Source organism: Mycteria americana, chromosome Z, assembly GCF_035582795.1.
Source record: "Mycteria americana isolate JAX WOST 10 ecotype Jacksonville Zoo and Gardens chromosome Z, USCA_MyAme_1.0, whole genome shotgun sequence".
NCBI lineage: Eukaryota > Metazoa > Chordata > Aves > Ciconiiformes > Ciconiidae > Mycteria > Mycteria americana.
Window position 1 is genome coordinate 43525917 of NC_134396.1, and position 21022 is coordinate 43546938.

General features: G+C 37.0%; 1 protein-coding gene across 1 annotated transcript in view; it reads right to left on the reverse strand.

Moving 5' to 3' along the window:
• The window catches only part of ADAMTS19 (ADAM metallopeptidase with thrombospondin type 1 motif 19), a 152988-nt gene continuing 131966 nt past the window's right edge, over positions 1 to 21022 (reverse strand). The window contains exons 22-23 of the mRNA XM_075526976.1: positions 3287 to 3464; positions 1 to 152 (exon numbers count right to left, since the gene is read on the reverse strand). Of these exons, the coding sequence (XP_075383091.1) occupies positions 1 to 152; positions 3287 to 3464 (330 nt within the window). The remainder of the gene's footprint in view (positions 153 to 3286; positions 3465 to 21022) is intronic.

A 21022-nucleotide genomic window follows, 5' to 3' on the forward strand; every position in this document is an offset into this window, starting at 1 on the left:
TCAACTCTTTTGTTGCATTTTTTGCGCATAAAAGTCCCTGCACGTCTCACAGCACCGCTGATACCACCTCATGTCTTGACAGAGGTTCTTCTCTCTTATCACCCTGCAGTACACAGGCCACTGGTCTCCCAGGCACTTGAATGTTAAAGCAGCTGTGAACAACAACAACAACAAAATCAAATATACATTACTGTTACACTTATTAGTGGAGAATCAGGTAGCAAAGGTGACAAGGACACCAGAAGTCTATCTGGGGAAGGGAAAGGAGAATCTTTTGTAGACATTCAACAAAAGAAAGTAAAAAAAAATCCTCCTGCTGTCAACATTTTTCAACATTAAAATTTTTTAAGGCCAGCTTAATTTATAAATTGGATTAAGTTGCATTGAAACTAATTGGTTTAATGTCATGCAGCTGCCTCCTCATGAGAGAGTGAAGCCCATCTTTCTGCCCTATACAGAGGTGGGCTGGGGCTGGGGCCAGGGCTACATGGGGGCTGCAGAGCCAGTTCCAGCAAAGCCACATGAAGTAGCAGCTCCAGCGGAAAGTGCCCTCAGTCCAAGATGGAAGTTGCCCCTGGAAAAACAGGAAGCCTCAGCTTGATTAACACTGGAATGGGGTTCTCAGTGACACTTATAAGGGGATTTTTTTTTTATCAGAGGCAGGTAGGGAAATGTAGGAAATAGAGCATGGAGACTGCTGCTGGTTTTCTGATCAGCTTTTGCTCAAGAAATCAAGACGTTGTGCCATGTTGTCAATGAATGGAAATTGGACAAAACTACATGATGTCTTACATCCTCTTTCTTTGTAAGTGCACTAATCTACTAGACCTTTAGTTTTGCCTGGCTTCTTTGTTCAAAGGAACAGAAACGTATTGTCTTGCTAGCTTGAACGCTACAGATGCCACACTATGAGGCACTCTTAGAAGGTTTGAAGACAGCAAGTCCCATGGTACATTTTGTAATGCAAATCCATTTTATCTAGAAAAATCAAACTCACAGTATGGAATCAGTGACAGTTGATATCTTTGCAAATATACTTGTCCAGGCCCAATTATCACATTTTGTGTTTCTCAAATGCACAAATACTGTACATTTCTTACCTTTCTGTACATTTCTTTCTGTACATTTCTTACCTTACCTCTCCTCTCCAAGTACATTCAACAAAATGTTGGTTTTTTTTTAAAATTGTCTTCCAATACATTGGTCTGACTGCATCACCCTTTTTTTAATCACTCCAATGGGTCTTCCCTCCTCCATGTCAAAGTCAGGCTATTAATCCTTACCTTCACATCTTCTACGTCTTATCTTCACGCAGTTATTCAGGTTTCTCTATTAGTAGTCTGTTGCTGCTTTCTAACTGTGGGAGTCCCTGACTACCAAATTCTTCCTCAGAAACCTTCTAAAATGACAAGGACATCACACTAGCCTGAAAAGCCGCTGTTTGGTTTACTCTGCCTCCTCCCACGGTTGTTATAACTGTAAGGTTCTTTCTAGCAGTCATAAACATTCAGATGCAGAAGCCTGACTTCTGTTGTATGTCTGTTGTACAAAACAGGCGTATTTGCATGTGTGTTGTCTTTTTTCTTGTGAAGCCATCTGTTAATCAACCCACCTGTTTCGCTTACGAAAGCCTCTTACAGTGCTTATCATGGACCCTGGTACCAAATTTGCACACTCAAGTTATTCAAGCTGTAGCGCATACATGGAATTAATATGGGAAAACAGTGAAAAATAGGGCACAAGAAACAGACATCATCCAAAAATCATCATAAACACTGAACTGAAAAAGAAGTCAATCTCACAGAAGATTTGAGTTACTCTCCTTTTTTAATAGAAGGGAAAGAGAAACTGAGAGCATATTTATAAAAGAGTAGAGATGGTGCAATCTACATCAGCTTCCACTAGCCCTTCCCCCAAATCCAGAGGATCTATACTGCATAATAGGAATGGAACTGGAGGCCGAAATGATCAATATATTCAAGAGAAGCATTGCATTATGTATTTTGGAGATATTAATGTTTCTACCAAACCAGATTCTGACTTCTGCTGTAGATTACTAACATCAGTGCTACGTAATCCATTCTATGAAGACAACATAGCCCAATCTTTTTTTGTGCACTTCACATTAAGTCAAATTTTAATGAATCTGATGCTGTATTTTTTTCTGTGAAACTTCTGTGATTCACTTTACTGTGTGACACAAAGCTGCTTATACCTCACCAGAGGGAGAGCGTCAGTGATGGAGTGATGGCCTCTTGCTTCTGAGAGATCAGTCGAACAAAGAAAGATAAAAGTATGAAGGCCAACTTTACAACGGTGAAACAGCAGAGGAGAGGGCCATAAGCAACAGCTGCCATCTCATCCAGCAAACTGAAACAATGACTACTACACAGAAATGTTCAAAGGTTAAAAACTTCAAAGAGAAATACCCTTCACTGACTTAAAGGAAGGATTACATACAGCCTGAAATGTTAGACTTGCTTTCCATGCAGGAGTAATCTATTTGACAGGAAGGTTTATCTTAACAAGGGGTCTGGAAAATCATCTGGAAAGGGTATGCCGTCTTACAGCAAGCCTTTGAATACTCCCCAGTCATGCTCAAGAAGCAGATGAACGATTTGGGGAGCTAATGGTAAGACCATCATCAACAACCCACTACGAAATAACAATTAACAGAATTAACAGTTCTGTAGTTATGCAGTAACATAATTTCTTTAAGACCAACAGACACCTAAGTTCCTCCAGAAACAGCAAATCTCTTCGTGTTAGTAATTTTCCTTCACACGTTCTAATCCATCAGGCATAGATTGTAGACATCTGAACTGAAGACAAGTGGAAAGAGCTATTTGTATTTGAGGAACAAATAAGGGCCTCCTTGATCTCACAAATATCATGAGAACGTAGTTTGCAGAGCTTTTAAGAGAAAACAATGTATTTTCTTACTTTAGAAATGTTTGATAAAATTGAGTGGACAAATATATATAAACATATATAATATGTTTATGATATCTCTAATAGAAACATTTTTCATCTTGGATGTGTTGTGTCCATAATATCATACAGTTCCATTAATATGGTCCTTCCTGGGATAGCAAAACCCTTCACCATTCTGAGATACAGTCTCTGATACACATTGGAAAACTAAGGCAGAGAGATGAGTCTCTGCATAGAATTTACATCTCCTGAGTCCTAGCTCTCTCTTTTTAAACTGAGATCGTCATTAGTCTATGGAGAGAAAGAACTAAAAAGATATTTCCAGTGGGAACGTGTCATTTTGACTGCTTACCTAACCTGGGTGATGTTATTGTGTTAACATTAATTTTCTCATTGCAGGGGTGGAGATGACAGGGTCTGTAGGCTGCAGGCTTTTCTGAGGAAAAGCATTCATTGCCGTGCCTTCCCGTGATCTTGTGCATGCACTGGATGACTCGGGACTGCATCCCTTTGCCACAGGTGATGGAGCACTGGAACACACAGAAGACACACATTCATTTGGAAGGTATTTTTGCCTGTAAACATGAAGGTCAAATGCCAGTCCAGGCAAAGTCAGTGGCTGCTCCTTCAGTTGTCAGCATTCCAAGATTTCTGCCTTCCATTCCATTAGCTAAATGAAAATCAATTTAAAAAGCACAAATAAATTGGCAATATTTATTGAAGGACTGATTCCAGCATCCTGTTGCTGTCAAGGTCCATTTTGTAGAGCCTGTGATGAAACTGAAACGCAGCAATGTGCCTGAAGGGAGCAAGGGCTGTTCCCCTGTATCTGTAGCCTAATTTACTCTTACTAGAGGTGAAAGTGATGGAACAAAAGAAAATGCTCGCAGATACTGACAGAGAGAAGCATTTTTAATTAAGCCATTACTCCTGCCAGTACAAAGCGCTCTTTCTACTGAGCAGAGTGTATGCCTCCTGTCTTTGCGTCATATGGTCATGTTTTCATGTGTGTCCCACAAATGAAACACACAACGTGAGACACGCTGCCTGGCCTTTAATCAACCTTCCCATCTTGTTGCTACAGAGAATGGGGTGAGAAAATAAAACAGCTGAGCACTGTAACAACGGTAACATTCTACTTCTATCACAGTAACATAATGTGTTAGCATGAAAACTTGGGCAGTGCTGTACAGATGCATACAAAATCTATTGCAAACCAACAAAATACATGCTTTCCCCTGTGCTGACTTTTTGTGAACAAAATTTCACAGGGCATGAATTATTTCTGTGCCCATTGACATATGTTCTATTGCTTTAACTACAAATTCATTCAAAGAATTATATATTGCAATTTGCTCCTACCTGCTAATAATTTTGGCTCAAGTACCCACAAATTTCATTAAGTTTCCAATAAGTTTACTATAGAGGATATCTTCAAATATTTAAATCAATTTCTTGCAATGAATGATATGAGCACTGGCTGAAAATTGATGCCACTACCATCCCCAAAATCCTGAAAGTATTTTTATTCTAAAAAATCTTAATTGCATAAATATTCAGAACACATTTCCTCGGGAGGCTTCAAGAAGCAGCTGAAAAAATATTGAAATGAGAGAAAAAGACAAGGAGAGGGCACTATAACAAAAGAGGTTTCCCAACCGTCCTGTCTCAAGATGGAGATGGAGAAGTATAGTTTTCTGAAAAGAAAGAATAAATTTTTAGTGTAGGAAACACTAAACGGGTTTTTACCCTTTAGTTTTGTTATCTATGTGTTTTTGAGTGACATTTTAAACACTGGTACTTGGAGGAAAGATTTTCACATGCCAAAAGGGAAATAGAGGGCTTGCACCCAAAGATGTACATCAAGAGAAGTGAGACTCCTGTCTTTTGGACTCACGAGACTCCAAGAGAGGTACAAGAGACTTAGGATATACACTTGAAGAGTGTTTTCACAAGGGACTGAACAAGGTCCAAAGCACACTTCAACTTGTAACCACATGAAATCAAACACTGACATAAAGGCAGCAAGTGGGCTTGATTTTGCTACTGTTTTCAGTGATGTATATCAGGAGTAACTCCATGAAGTCAATAAAGAACTATAATTTCTTGCAAAGTTAATCAGATACAGCTTGCATGAGCCAAGGCATGCAAAGACTTTCAATTATGAATACATAATTTTCTATTCAATAGCAACCACAGCTTAACATATGAACAAATATGCTGTTTACAGGAGGGAATCCAGCTAGTACTGAAGTCTTTTCAAAGTAGAAGTCTGTCATCAACTTTGAATTTAGTATACTGCTTTTAAATTGCATGAGAAAAGGCCTCTCAACAGAATTCCTTTTCCTGAATTCTCTGCCTTTTCCCTGTGCAGCTAAAAATAATTTGACTTCCTATAATGGCCAATATTATGCACATGGCAAACATGTATGTAAACACATATACATACCCAAATTTAATCACCAATAGCAGCCAGAACATCGCTCTTAATCTTGCCAAAATTCTAGCCACTTCTTGGATTCCTCTCTCCATAATTTCAGAGAGGTTTCTCTTTGGAATATTTTAATGGAATAGCAAGTGAGGCAATGGAATAACAAAACTAAAAAAACAACAAACAACCCAACAACACAAAAACCCCCAAAACCTGAGAATGAAGGAAAGATGAAGGTAATATGATGAAGATAATCTTTAAAGATTATCACAATGATCTCAGTTTAGAGTAATTTTGCATACAGTATTGTATTTTTTTCCCTTCAGTAAAACACTTGCATGTTTATTAACCAAAGCTAGACTATGTGTGATCTTGTAGTATTTATGTATCTTCTTTTATCACCTACAGGACAGGTAGGTGGATCTGGTACATAAGATCTCCTAAAAATCATTTATCTGCCCTTAACCTTTGGTTATCCTAAAACGAGTAGGTGCAACCTAGCCATCCGGAGTAATGGAGAGGAGAATGGGATTTGAAAACACTAGACTTCTGCTGACACAATGGGCTCCAGTGGTTCATCTACTAATTGATAATGCATAACAATTCATGTATGCAGGTGCCTTTGGGGAGAGCAGTCTGGCAGCAGTCGTATCTTCTTTATATCAAATGAGCTCTGGTCTGAAAGCTTCTTGTGACTGTAACTAAGACAATACGCAACAAGCAGACTCAGCTAATGAGTGTTTAGGCCCCGAGTTTCTATGCAGAATTTGGAATGATTTTGGCATTAAAATCTTAATTGGTGAATTAACATCCCTTTAATGACTGAGCTGCCACTGGCCTTTGTGAGATATTTCAAAGACCACTATGAAGCATTACAATGTAGTTTTCTATCCAAAGATGTATACATCTTGCAAACAATTAATTTTAGTCTTGCATGACCTACTTATTAACATCACCACTTTAGAAGAAGAAACTGACACTAAAGTATGATAAAATAAAATGTCTCAGTTCATATAGGAAATACGTGGCAAAGCAGGAAACAAAATAAGAAATTTGCCTTCTGTTTTCTTTTCACAGAAATGTACTAATTTTTAACTTTGTATTTCTTCTTATTTTATAAAACTGAGAACTTATTATTAAATCTTGTAAGATGTTTGGGGAAAATTGTGCAGAGGCAGGGCTACCACCCTGATTTGCAATCCAAAACTTTCAAAGCCAGCCTGATCAGTTTACAACTAAAGAGAGGTTTTTCCAAACCACTAGTGTTTTAAAATCAACTAGGGATCTGATAGTCAAGCTGTGCTCGTCCCTGTTCACACATCATCATCATCATCAGTGTCTGACTTCAGAATTAAGAATCCTACTGATTGGAAGCCAGAAAAAAAAAAAATCTTTTAACCATATCTATATTATCTCACATTCAAAGTAGTATGAAATAGTATGAAATAAGGACAACACACTTCAGGTATGGCATTTAGCAGTGCATTTGCTAGCTACACAAACAGTAAGATTTCTGTTTGTCTCCATGAAGTGGTCTTAAACCTGAATTTGTGCTGCATACAAACCAGCCAGCTGCTGGCATAACTGAGAGTAGCCACTGAATACTGGAGGATGAAAGGTATCCATAATATTTTTCTTTTTCACTCGACAAAGGTACGGACTTGCTCCAATTTCACTAGGAGACACCTCAACTTCTGCAAACTAGCTAGATGCAACTCAGAGCAACAGCTCTGACCCTCATTTTGATACTCATTTTACTGCGTATGCAAGTGTACATTCTAGCTGAAGAAGACTCTTCCAAAACTGTCTCCTAAGCTTGCCTCACTTCTGGATTTCTCTCACTGAAAATATTCAACCTGAGGCAAATACCTCTCACTAGATGTGCAGCTGTCACATTTTAGGTAGCACTTGTGGTATGTAGCTAAAGCTGCATAGCTTCTGTATACTTCTGGAATTTCAATGTTTAAAACTGTAACAAAGTTTCAACTTACAGCAAACAAAAATACTTTCACTTTTACATATTAAGCAGTGAATTTAATCAGAAAGCAATCTATCTGTCAAAACTGCTTGTATTTTCCATGATTTTATATATAAATATATATATTCATATAGAGCTTACGTATATAAAATTTACAGAAAATGCCCACTCCAAACCAATCTGTAGCAACGTGCATCAATTCAGCAGATCTCAGATTAATTTCAACCCACAGCTTTTATTACTAGTGAATGAAGAATACTTTTCTATAGCTCTTCTTCCCACCCCCTCCACCTCCCTCATGTCTCTCTGGCAAATGCTACACTTTATTTTTGTGGTGGTTAATCACATTTTACTTCTGACTGTTCAGATGACCTATGCTTTAAGGCCATGTAACTGATTAGCAAAAATTCCCATAGGACAACTGTGTTTGTAGGTTTAGGCTAAATGTTCTAATATGCAGCCAAAGATTTTTTTATGTGGCTGTTAATCTATGCATTTTGGACACAGTCCTAAAGGTACTGTAAAACCGTTCAAGCAGCAAGACATGTAAAACATTCCTGTTAAAGATTACAAAAAATTCCTGGATAAATATAGTTAACAGCTATTTTTTTTGAAAGTTTTTCTTTCTTTCAAATAAAATTGACCCACCCTGTTTGAATTTTGTCCTACTTTTGAACTTCTTTTAGACATAATTTCAAGGACAGAAACCTAGGCGTTAAATATAACAATCCTTACACTTGGCATGCACAGCCGTTACCCAAGATTCCTTCTTTCTGTTCCCTGCCAAAGATATATATTCTGGAGAGAATACATATTCCCAAGGCCAACAGCTAAGGAAGGTGCTGTAATGCCTTAGCTGCTTCCAGCTGGCCTTCATAAGAAGTAGGAATTCCTAAATTAAGGGAAAAATTGTCACTGGCAGACAGTAACGGTCAAAATGCATCTTTCTGCCAAGACAACAGGCAATCACTGCAGAGGCTGATACAATCCACAATGAAAAATCCAATCTGTGACAATATTAACAGAATTGACTTGGACAATCTATTTTCAAGAATAAATGGATTGTTCAATAAAAGGTTTTTACAAGTCTAAGTAGCATTCAAAGCGGAGAGCGATGTACTCATAAGGAAACTCAGTGATGAGTTCTACTGGAAATTATTAGCAGAGCATTCCTAATCATTTATGTATAGGTTCATCAGTTCCAGCATTTAAGCGGTTTCAAGCTTTTCATAAAGTGAGTGTGAAACAAGGATAGCAAGCAATCAGACTTTAGCAACAGGATTCATATTTGCTGACGTGCTTGCAATCTTTTCGTATATCCTGTATTTTTATGAAGTTTGCCTTTGAAGGCAGGTAGTAGATAAAGTGGTGCATTTGTTTTCAACAAAGACTTTATACTGAGTTTAGCAATATTCTTAAAGGTTACTAAATAAAGCAAATAATCTGCAGTTTATTTAAGAACTTTTTTTTTTTATATAGGCATTTGTGAATAGTGTAACTAATACAAAAAGAGGGACTAATGGATCCAAACATAAGATGGAGTCTGAGTTCTCCCATGCATCATTTCCAGGAAGGTCTTACTGCCTCTCTCATTTCTGACACACCCAACACCTCGGTATATGAATGCCAAATTTAAAATTCAGAACTTGTGCTAAGTTTAGCTGAAAAAATTCTGCTGTTGGTCTCTCCTAAGTTTAGCAAGCTTGAGTTGTCCTTATTTATTTTATTTTTTCTTTTCTCCTTTTTTTTTCTTCTTTCCCTGCCCCCCCCATTTTTCTTTCTAGCTCTTCTTTCTGCAGTAATAATTAGTACTGGATAACTGTTCAAAAGAGATAAGATTTTAAAGTAAGATAGACAGAGCCCCAGCTCACCTTTGATAAGTTGGGCTAGACACAGGGTTCCTATGGAGGAAACCCTCATCACCTCATCTCAAGAATCTGGACCTTTCTTTTCTCTTTCTCTTTTTTTTTTTTTAAATCCGTGTTAGCTTCCCATGCAGAACAATGCAGTTGTTTGGTGGACGATGCGAAATTGCCTTTGGTAACAAGACAAGAAGCAACTGAAAGTTTACAAGTAAAATTTGGTTGAGGAAAACCACGTAGAATTTGGTGTAATATGACTATTAATGAAAGAACAAAAAACAAATAATTTTTTCTAGGACAGTATATAAAAATCTGTACTTGAGAATATAATTACTCATTTACTCTGAATCAATAGCGGGGTTTGATAGGCTTCAGTCTCAACAGACTCGCTGGTCTCAGCTCAGAAGTAGCAAATTCTTTGTCCATATTTGAAACCCAGGTTCAGTTCCCCAATTTCTTTCTTGGATGAAGTAATGAAACACGGTCACCCACTGCATGATTTAAAAATCTTGATTGTCCCAATGAAACTAGTTTGTTTTGTTAGGACAGCTGGACTTACTGGTTCATTTAGAAAGCTCACTTAGAGAAGTACCAATGGGACAAGAATCTCCTCGAGCTCAGGAAAGGCTGATGCCGCAATATACATCTTGGAGGACTATGCAAGGAATGGGTAGAAGACCCTTGTATTTTGAAGGGAAAATTTCTTGCAAGACTAAAGCGTTTTCTAACATGGCACACAGGATAGATTTGGATCCCTCTGGAACCAGAAAAAGAGCAGAAGGGAAGGGTATTTTTTTCTGGTGGGTTCTTCCACCAGCTTTATGCTGACTTAAAAGCCTTTATCATTAAGATTTTCCTTTCCTCCACAAACAGAAATCAGATTATGATTGTATTATTTTCCAAAAAAAATACTAAGATAAAAGTTCCTGAAAACTTCAAAGTGAAGAGTAAACTTCAGCATTAAGCTGCAAAAATTCCATATATGGCAACCTGGAGTCCTGATCCATAAGAGACTGTATTACAGCCTCTCATTTCCCCCCCCAAAATCAAGGAAGTTATCAGCAATTTTCTCTCATCATTAATGATCTATGTCAAAGCATGGACAAAAGCTCCAATACTAATACTGTAATAGATACAGGAAGCTATGTTTTTCTGTACGCTCCAGATGTACTTTCCTTTCACATAATTTTCCATTTTGTATTTATACTTTCTATAGATCTATATTTAATACAAAAACACATTCAAATTTTAAGATGATTTTAAGCATACTTCCACCTGAAAAATCAGGTTTTTATTCTTATTTAGGACCTCAGATACATTGTTAAATAGTATTTGACATCAGAACACTGGTGGATTTTACAAAAAATAAGCTGGTGAATGCTGACAAATGATTAATTACATATCAGCATTCTACATAGCTGCAGTATTCTACAGTAAAAAGCAGAGATGTTCAGATTTATCGATAATATACAAATATATCCTCAGTGAACATTTTTTAAATTGCAGGGCAAGCTTGACTTTTCTATTAAAAAAAGAGGCAATTGGTCCAAAACTAAAGTCAACTGTTTCACCACTACATTATTATCCCTTTTTTCAGGTAAAGGTGCCCGGCAAAATGTGTATCCCTGCTTAAGCTTAAATGTGATATACTCTCTAAATTGACTGAAGACCATTACAATTTATAGATCTATAGGGCAACCATAAAATTATTTCCGTGCTTCTCAGTGATGTGAAGCCTTAGCTTTTATTTTCCCTGTTCTGTAAATTGTATTTATCCTTCATGGTTTCTAAAGGCAATACAGACACAAAGCTAAAACCAAATATTCAACTTAATTTTTTGATAAAATAGATCTGTGATGGTTGTGATATTCTGAGATGCGGGAAGTGAAAACAAACCGTACGAGCACCATTTCTTTATGATCTTTACCCTCCTGCCAAGGAAACAAACAACTCCAGTCAACAGCACTTTTACAGAACTATGGCTTGTTTTCAACGTCTTCATGGATATTTTATCAATTCTAAAGATAATAAAGGTTTTCCTGAGGCTGTATGTTACTTTTAAAGTATGTCAGCAAAGAAACCGGAAGGAGACAATTATTTGTTAGAGCCATGTGATAAAACTGGTTGTACAGATGCAACTCATAACTCTGTAAGAGGATTCACACTTAGTGGATTAGACTCAATATTATACTGCCAACACTTTGTAAAAAATCTTTTATATGGCATACTGTATATATTACTGCCATTAGTGCTTAGTGATAAATAAGACATTATTATATCTCACACTTTCATATCTGAGATATCACTGCATGGTATTTTGGCAGAAGATGACTTTCCATTTATTATAACTATTGAACACGCAACAAGAATCTGGAAGCAGTTAGATTTGACGACCTCATAATTACCTTTATCTTTCCGATGAAACTAGTTGGAGCATGTCATTCTGGACTGATGAAAATGAAGTCTTAAAATTAATTTGAAATATTAGCCTTTGAGTATGTAACTTAATGTTAGCATATATCACAATGCTGGCCTGCTGCTCTGTAGAAAACTGTCCAGGGAAAACCACAGCTTATCGGCACAAAAATGTAATTAAAGGATTATGGCATTTCTAATGAAAAGACAATTCAAAGAGCCCATTAAGGACATAAAGGAAATGTCATAGGAGGGGGAAAAAAACCTCAAAAAGCTGTTTTGTACCACATAAAATTAAGTATTTGCCTTTAAATAGCATCATGCTATGTAGCACTCTCAAGTTTTTCCAGTAGTATTAAAAGTAAAAGAAAGAGCTCATTCCTAACAGTGGCTTTACTTCCTTTACTACCATATTTTAAATCATGAAGATCTGAAGTGATAGCAAGTAACTCAGCTAAATGGATATGAAAGATATTAAAAAAAAAAAACACCACAAATTGAGAATTTATGAGGAAACTGAACCCTAAGGACTTTTTTTTTAGCTGAAATACCATGATCCCACATACGGGTCATTACTTTTGAAATAAGAACCTTAAAAGAGAAACAGAGAAAATGAAGTAGAAAAATAACTTACAACTATCAATAAAACTTCCATTGGTTAATTTTCTCTTCAAAATGTCTAAACACATTCTTTATTGGAAGAAAATGCATTTCCAGAAAATGATTCTAACTGCTTTATTAGTAGGAGAATCATTATGTGTGATGAGGTCACCCAAAAGCATGACTGTCCTGAGGGAGCTATCAGAGAGCCAGCAGATAGACAACGCTGACCTGAGTTGTTGTGATCCTTTGATAAACTAACCAAAGAATGATCATTTCTTTTGGGTGAAACTGTTTTATGTCAACTTTATTGGAAGTATTTGTGGCAAGATTAGATGAGGAAACTCTGGAGATTAAATATAAATCTATGAACAACAGCCTGAAACAGCACAGATAAAGCAGAAAAGTAAATCTTTCTTACGGTATTTAAAAATATGTAATATTGCCTGTAAGTCTTTAAAACTGATAAATGAATAAAGTTAAGTAGCTATTCTGATTCTGTCTTGCCAGGCAGAAATCACAGACTTTAATTTGAAATAATTATTTCAAAAGAAATTTTCAAGAATTCGCTATTAATTATATTTTTAAAGTGTTTTCAGCTAGTAACTAGTTACCAGCTATTAGAAAACAGTAAAAAGTGAGAATCACACAGATGAAAACCAAATAACAAAAAATAAACAACAATAAATACTTTTGTGACAAAATGAGGACTTCATAGAAGATCAAGTTTATCGCAAGAATGAACACCTGAAGCAGTATTATCCACATTAACTGCATGAAAGACAGGATAAAAAAATGCATGAAAGAAAAAAGCTTCCCAACACACAAAAATCAGTTGGATCCCACAAGAGCAGAAGAATTACATAAATTCTAACAGAACCAAAGTGAACCGGCTAAATGAGTTACCCGTTGGCAGATGATACAGTCAGAGACGCGGAGGAAAACATTTGGAAAGAGAGAGAGATGATCTTAGAGATGGAGATACACCGGCAAAAGAACACCTACTGGACTGGGTCTCAACACTGGACTGAGTAATTGAATTTTCCTGCACACATTGACAGCTTTGGAATGACTTGTCTGCTAACAGAGAAAAAATAAAGTATTATCATGAACAGACTGACGAAGAACATTAAAAGCAAGAACGAAAAGCAAGAAAGAACATTAAGACAGAAATTAGAGTAATGAACATGCAGCAAAAGCCTATGCTGAAAAGATAAAAAAAGTATGTGGTTCAAAATGTCAGGGGACTGGTGTTCTCCAAACTGTGGGACCAATCATGAAAAGTCAGACGAATGCCAGTGTTTTCCAGTTTGTATACTGAGATAGTCTTACAATGTAGACTCAGGTACATAATCAGTTATTGTGAAGAGACTGGAGATCCTTATGTAGAATGGGTGTACATACACTACATATTCATTTCAGTTAAGTGAAATTCTGAGAAGGTAAAACAGAAGTTGCTGCTCTTGTTTGTCTTGTTCCCCTCTTTGCTGTCCTATGTTACTTCTAATTCCATTACCTCCTTTCTTACCTACTTACTTGTGATGTTATGTGATGGTATTTTTTGCACATAAATTCAGTTCCTTGGGACACTGAAATTCTGATGGTCAGTGTAATCCCTATCTTACAAAATTTTGTTGAGAATAATCTTTTTAGATCGAGCCTGATTGAGCAAGAATTAATGTCAGCACACAAGGACACTGAAGGGATGCTCAGCGTTACTACTCTTCCTCATTCAGAAGAGTACTTTAGGATACGCATCCTGCTAGTTGGGCTATAAAGTTCCTCATTGTAATGGCTGTGTAGTAGAGTGTTAGAGTAAAGATTTCACTGGTAAAGTACCGTTTATCTACCTGCTGAATTATGCATCAGCCTTCCAGAAGACTCATTGTCCAAAGATCCCAGCAGCCCTCAACAAAAATTGGTAGGCATTTCTGGGAAGTCCTGGATATAGGACACTGCTTCTATTCAGCAATTCCCAAGAATGTTTTCCTTTATTTAAATCCATGTTTATATGCATATGTGTGCATATGTAAGTCCCCCGCAGCACTAATGCCTGGCCTGGCACTATAAGGCCCACAACCAGAAAAGTCTGGGAATTGGTATATGGCCTGATCTAGACGGCACTAGAATGGCTTGGAAGACAGCGGCAGCAGCAAAGGAGGTGATGGGAAGCTGTTACTGCTATCCTCTGTGAATTCTGCCTTTATAGCTGCATGGCACATCTCCTGCTAGGTGTGAACTTGTCTCCTTCGCCTGGCCTTGCTTGGTCCAAGAGATCACAACGGCCAAATGTTGAAAGACAGCACTGAGCAAGTCTCAGCACAAGCAAGTGAGTTTCTGCTATCTTCTCTGTAGTAGAAACACTTAACAGTTATTCAAAGGCATCCTACTTGTAATTCTAGCTCTAGTGATTATAGCTAAGGTGGGGTTTTTTACCAATTCTTGTTTTCTAATTCCTAATTCAATTTTTTTCCCTTGAAGGTAATCCCCATCTCCTTTTTAAAAATAAGATTCAGTATCAAAGTTTAATGTTGCAACACAAATGTATATATATGGTTTTCTCTTTGTGAAGACATTCAGTAAATGCCATGACGCTTAACAGTTTAACCAAACTTTCTCCCTGAAGCCATACCTTTGTATTACTCAGTAAAATTTCAAGGAGCCTTTCACCTAGTTGGTCCAAAAAAAAGCCATTCCAAGAATGTATCCAATTGACAGTATCTTGTTTGACCAATCCATTTCTCATGAAAACATTTCAGCTTAATTTTGGGGAGCTGGAGCAATTAATTTTTAATGTTAAAGAATGCTTGAAAAATATTCTTACTGTTCTAGACATTCAAATTTTTTACCTCGTTGGGTATAGTCAAAGATGGTTTTTAAAATGACAAAAAAATTGTTATAAATTAGCATTTTGGAAATCTGATATATGCAGTTTTTGGACTCCAGATTACTGACTCTGTTCATCATAGTTTAAAAGGGCCATTAATGCTAACAGACAATATCAGCACTTTTCAGGCTGCCAAACACCCACACTGTCACTTTTCAGTGAGGCTGTAGGAAGAGTAATTTCTTTGAACACAGTCATTTGTGTCAGATCACAAAGCTCAGTGGATGCCCTGGATCTCTGAATCTAGTATACCACTAAAATACCTATTGCAGCTATCTATCCTTTTGGGCAATGTCAGATTGCCAAATCTGGCAATTCAATAAACGGCTAGACAAGCTGCCAGTACAGAAGGTAATTACAGAAGCTAAAGGGACAGTCAGTCGTCAACAATAGAAAACAGCAAAATAGAGATCATGTGTACAGCATGGATACCTACTTAAGATAAAATGGGCTACATCATATAGTGAAAAGTTTTTTAAAATTCATGCCAACTGACACAGCAATTTCTGCTTCACTAGAAATAAAAGTCTGCTTTGATGATATAGACACATCTTTCTCACACTAGTAAGCCAGAGTCCAGTCAATCATACCGGTCAATTTTAAGGAGTGCCAAACACCGGTAAGGCAAATAGCAGCCAGACTGCTTCGCCACACTGCTTCGCTTATAGCTATGGTTTCAGGCTGTAGGTAGAACCACAGAGAATATGGCTAGAAGGAGCACCCAGAAAATTTGTAAAGCTGCCCAAACGTTCAAAGTCTATGACTGCATACTAATACTAACAATATTTAGTTTTGAAATATTGCTGGGCATACATGGAAGAAAATGTCATTTATTTATAAAGTTCTCAATTATCTATTTTAGCAGCATTTTTGTCATTTTACTTCTACTACCAGGGAGTAAGAAAAACCCAGCTTGTTCAGGTATATTTCAGATCTCCTCTTCTTTCAGAATTTCCTAGACTTCCTCTAACTGTTAATGCTTACGAAGGTGACTTAGAAGTCAACCTTTTCACTACTGATTTGTGTCTCTAGCATGCACCTCAGCCTGCCTCCCTGAAAATCACTCTTTAAAATCAGCACAGCCCAAAGCAATTTCATACAATTGCCAAACTCATCGATGTTACCCTTTTCTTTCTTAGGCAGGCAACAACAGTGGCTGTGTAAGTGAATCTCCTCCTTCCCCATACCACTCTTTCAGACAGCACCCTGCAGCATTGCATCAGTGCAACGAGACTGTGGCTGTACAGACCTGCTTAAGCATGGGGCTGTATTTGCCTCTGTTACATGCTGCCATCTTCCAGGCATCCTCTTCTAGCTATGGGGTTTTTTTTTTTTCATCTGTTCCCCTTCTTTTTGCATTATACCATCTCTTGTACTCCATGAGAAGGTCATTATGGGCACCCACTTGTTTATTTATTGAAGTGAATGTTTGAAACAAATGTATAAAGGCTGTTCCTTCTGCTTGAGACCCTCTCCTAGGATGCATAGGAAAAAAAAGAGTAGCTGTTATCAGGTGGATTTAAAATGTGTTTTTCTTTCTTTTCCTTTTCATTATCTATTTGATTATATAGTTGTCCCCCTACCATGTCACTTGTCAGATAAGACTGCAAGCATCTTTCAGCAGGAACTGTAAGCTTCTTTTGTTCTTGTTTGTTCTGGCTTTGTTTTTCTATGGGGCCTAGCAAGGCTCAGTCCTGATGGGAACTATTGATGTACCACAACTTAATTTTTTTCTAATATAACTCCACTTACAGATAATGCAATTCAAGAGACAACGCAACATCTGCCCATAATTACCTTTTGATTTCAGTTTGGCATTCCCCAAAAATTTGCTTAGCCTAAAGAGGCTTGTAGCAGAAAACCAGCAAAGATGTCCCAGTAGATCTAAGTGTGATACAGATACCAGAATTTCCGGTTTTTGTGTGATACTGTGTGTGTGCAAAATGGGTAATATCTACTTTTAAAATCCTTTCCAGTTTTATCAGTGCTTTTGCCTATTATTCAGGATGATCATGTTCTGTTTTTCTAGAAACTAACATGACATTACATTTATTTCAGGCGAAATGCTACAGTACATTGATCTATAAAAAAACTCCTTTACCTGAAACAAATGATGTTAATATTACAGGATTGGTTAGAAACGTACAAAAAACTCTCCACTCTCATTTCATTATATTGACATGTTCCATATGATTTGCTCATACTTAAATTCTGAAACAAAGACATACCTCATTTGCTGGAAACTAACTGTATAATTAAGTCAATATAAAAGTTGCTAACATGATGCCAGTATTATTTTGACTTCTATTATTTCACAAAAGTCACATAATTTCTTTGTCCATAAATCTATTAATAGTGTCATATTTTGACTCATGGCCAGCACTGTTCTGTTCCCGGAATCCAAAAGAGCTAACAATTTTGGATGGGGATCCAAAGGATAAAACCAAGGTTAATTACCTTGTCAGTAAAGCTGTAACATTAATATTATCCAAATTGTATTTTTTTTAATTGAAGGAGACAAAATCAGTTGAGTCTATTTGCTATGGACATTTAGGGGTTATTTAAGCGCACAGTTTAAAGGTTGAATGCCCCATGTTGTTGAATAGTTGGCGAAAAAAGAATTTTCTTTTTTTTCTTCTCTCCATTTTCACATGTTCTTTGATTGGGACAGAAGAGAAGTAATCCTCATCACTCACAGCTGCTTTTTGTACCACTCAGTTGGGAGATCTGTCTGTGACCTGTTGGGTTCACTCTGTCTCCCCCAACAGCTGGAGACTTGACTTCCCCCCCCCCAAAAAAACCCAAAAACCACCAAACCCAAGCAGTTGCTTCAGATGTTCTTTCAGACTCACTCGAAAAAATTTAACAGATTAACCATTGTTCTCCATTTTTGCTTCTTCAGGCTTTAGACAAAGTGAACTCCATCCCAATCATTGGGATCATTATCCCAGATGTTGTTATTTGAGTTTTCTGCATCTCTGGTCTAACACATAGATACAATTCAGAAATTCTGCTCCTGCTGCTGCTTTAATTTCTACTAAATGCATCCTCTTTCCAGCTTCTATAGCCAAACGTCTTTTTAGAACTTATACCATATTATCTTTTCTGGTCTCCTATATGCATATACTTCATATTTCTTCATCTTACAAATGGCTGTTCCTAAATTCTACTCCGTTGCCCAGTGTTTTGATCCTATTATCCCCTGCTGAATCTCTCCAAAAGTTTCTGATATAATATCATATCAACCCTAAGCTTTTAATAACTATTTTCAAAACCAACTCTCCAAATTATTCTCCCTTCCAAAATTCATCCTGCCTCTCATGCTTCATTTATTCCACCAATGTTCTGAAGATTCTAGATAATAGCAAAAAAAACCCCCAAAAAACCAAACAAACATAGCTTCCTACATAAAGTACCCTAGACCTGCCCTTCGAGCACGCTATGCTGTTGACATTCAAGTCTTTTTTTGGAGAATAACTTCTACAATGATGTGAACTTCTCTAGTAAGCCAGGCAGATGTGTAAACATGCAGTTCATACGCATTTCAACTCTCCCCTGCCTACCTGTTTATCTTCAGATGATGAATTCCTCTGAGCGTGACCCTGTCCTCATATAGCCTTGAAATGGGTGGCAATGGGCACCTAGTAAGACTGAGCTACGCCTCACTCTAACTGGTGCTATACTAGCTATGAGCTTTCCTCATCTGGAGGTAACTTTTGCATTGTTAAGTATGGTATTCCAAGGACGGCATTCCCTGGGAAAAGACAATGTAATTGGTAATGTTGCTAGGTGCTGGCTCCAGAAGCTCAGTTTGAGCCTTTATTCTTTACTTTCTCATCATACTCATTTTCCTCACGAGGGCATGCACAGAGCCCAACTGATGTTAAGAACAGCCCAACTGATGTTAGCATATTGAGCCACCTTGCTGACTTAAGAGCTATTATGGAGTTTAATGCTCCATACAGGCCAGGTTATACAGCATACTTTTAAATTAAGTCAGAGTTTTAGAAGGATTGATGTGTTAATTGACCTACTGGAGCTTGCAATTTTGGTCAAATTTTCTTTGATCTTGGTATTATTGTTAAAACATTGAGCAGAAGAATTATTTGATCTCTATGTGACTGTACCTCTAAAACAAATTAACTCTATTACAGCTCTACTATGATTATTAATAGTGTTATCTTTTCAGTAATAGTGCAATTTAAGCTTCATTTAAAATTATGCCTTAGGAGATCAAGGGGAGCAGCAAAGCCAGTAAGGATCACATTAAGCCTCGTTTCAATGTGTAAGAAGTGTAATTTAAATTTTTCAAGCCAAGTCTTGGCATTAGCTTGGGGGAACTTGGCTCTGCTCAAAGGAACAGCCTTCTGTCAATGTCAAGAACAACCCTAAAGAGTAAAAATAGTGAACACAGAAGGCTGTACTGAACCTCTGAGTTAGAAACAAACAGTGAGCAAAGATTAACATTTATCTGAGCTTTCCATTTGTTTCCCCCATTGCAGACATGTATTTCCCATTTCCCCCATGGCATACATTAAGATGTATGCCATGACTTCATGTTGCTATGTACTCTACCAATGGAACAGAATAGTAACAGGGAAAAAAAAAAAGGAAATCCAAGTATAATTTAAATTGAACTCATGTCTCTGTAGAGAAATTAAAGTACCTATTTTTTGGTATAAATCTTGGAAAATCTCAGCTGCACAAGTCACAGTCAGGCTGTATGTTCAAAAGGTTTTGTCAATTCCATATAAAATATTTCCTCATCTCCTAATTTTGAAGTTTAAAGTACACTTTAGGTGACAGCGTTACAGCTTTCACTGTAGGAGGAAAGCAGAACATACAAGATGTCAGTAAATTTTAAAAAGGAAGAAGCAAGTACTTGTACATTCATCTATGACATGGACGTTTGTGAAAAGTACTGAATTAGAGAATAAAGTTCTTCTTTTTTCCAGAGGGCACTAGGAACACAGTGTAACTATCTGAGCATCCCCACATAGCCTCAACAACCCTTATTTGAATGACTGCTTCAGCTAAGAAAGCAGATGGTCATTTCTCCATAGTCTACTCCCTGCTGGTGCTAGTGCTAAATGATGCAGGTTTTTACTGCAGTTCTGTGGTATGGAAATGCAAATACTAACTTTATTGCCAAATACATCTTCTTGCAAAAGCAACCCTGCTACTGAAGGTTAGTTCCTTCTGTTGTTTAAAAAATTAATGATTATACCACTTTGTGCTTTTGAAGTAGCTAAGGTAGGGGGGTTATCTTCTAGTTTTTGTGAGGCTGTTCCAAAATATTTCCAAATATTTTAAATGATCACCACTAAAAAAAAAAAATCATTTGACACTATCCTTTATCCTTTAAATGTGAAAAAAGTAAAGAAAAGGGAATAAATAGTAATATGATAGTGACAATTCGTACCCCATCGTCATAAAATGGGAGCTCCCAAGCAGAATTCTATGAAACACTAGTTGCCCACAGAGTACTTGCAGCTAATTCTTGGAAGGCTGGCTAGTCATACACTGCTGGCTTTAGTCCTTGTTTCCAGCTGTTACATCACATGAAAGACAACTAAAAATACATTAAATACTTCTCCATACAAGCAAGTTAAAAACTGGTGCAATAATGTTAGGCACTGAAAGTAGAAGTGTTGTGTGCAAAGTTATGAACAGAAGCAAGGAAAAAAAAAAGATTACAATCTTTCTGCTAAAGTGTGGTCTGTGATATGGCAAGAGAAAACCTTGACTTTTAAGGTTCAATTTCAGTATTTCAGCATGTGCTGGATATTCTAAAGTGTATCAGATGTTCAAGGTCCCAGTCCAATAACACACTCAATCACAGATCTAATCAATATTTTCTGTTACAGTTTGGCCTATACTTATGTACCTCACTGAAATCAAAACCCATATGCCAA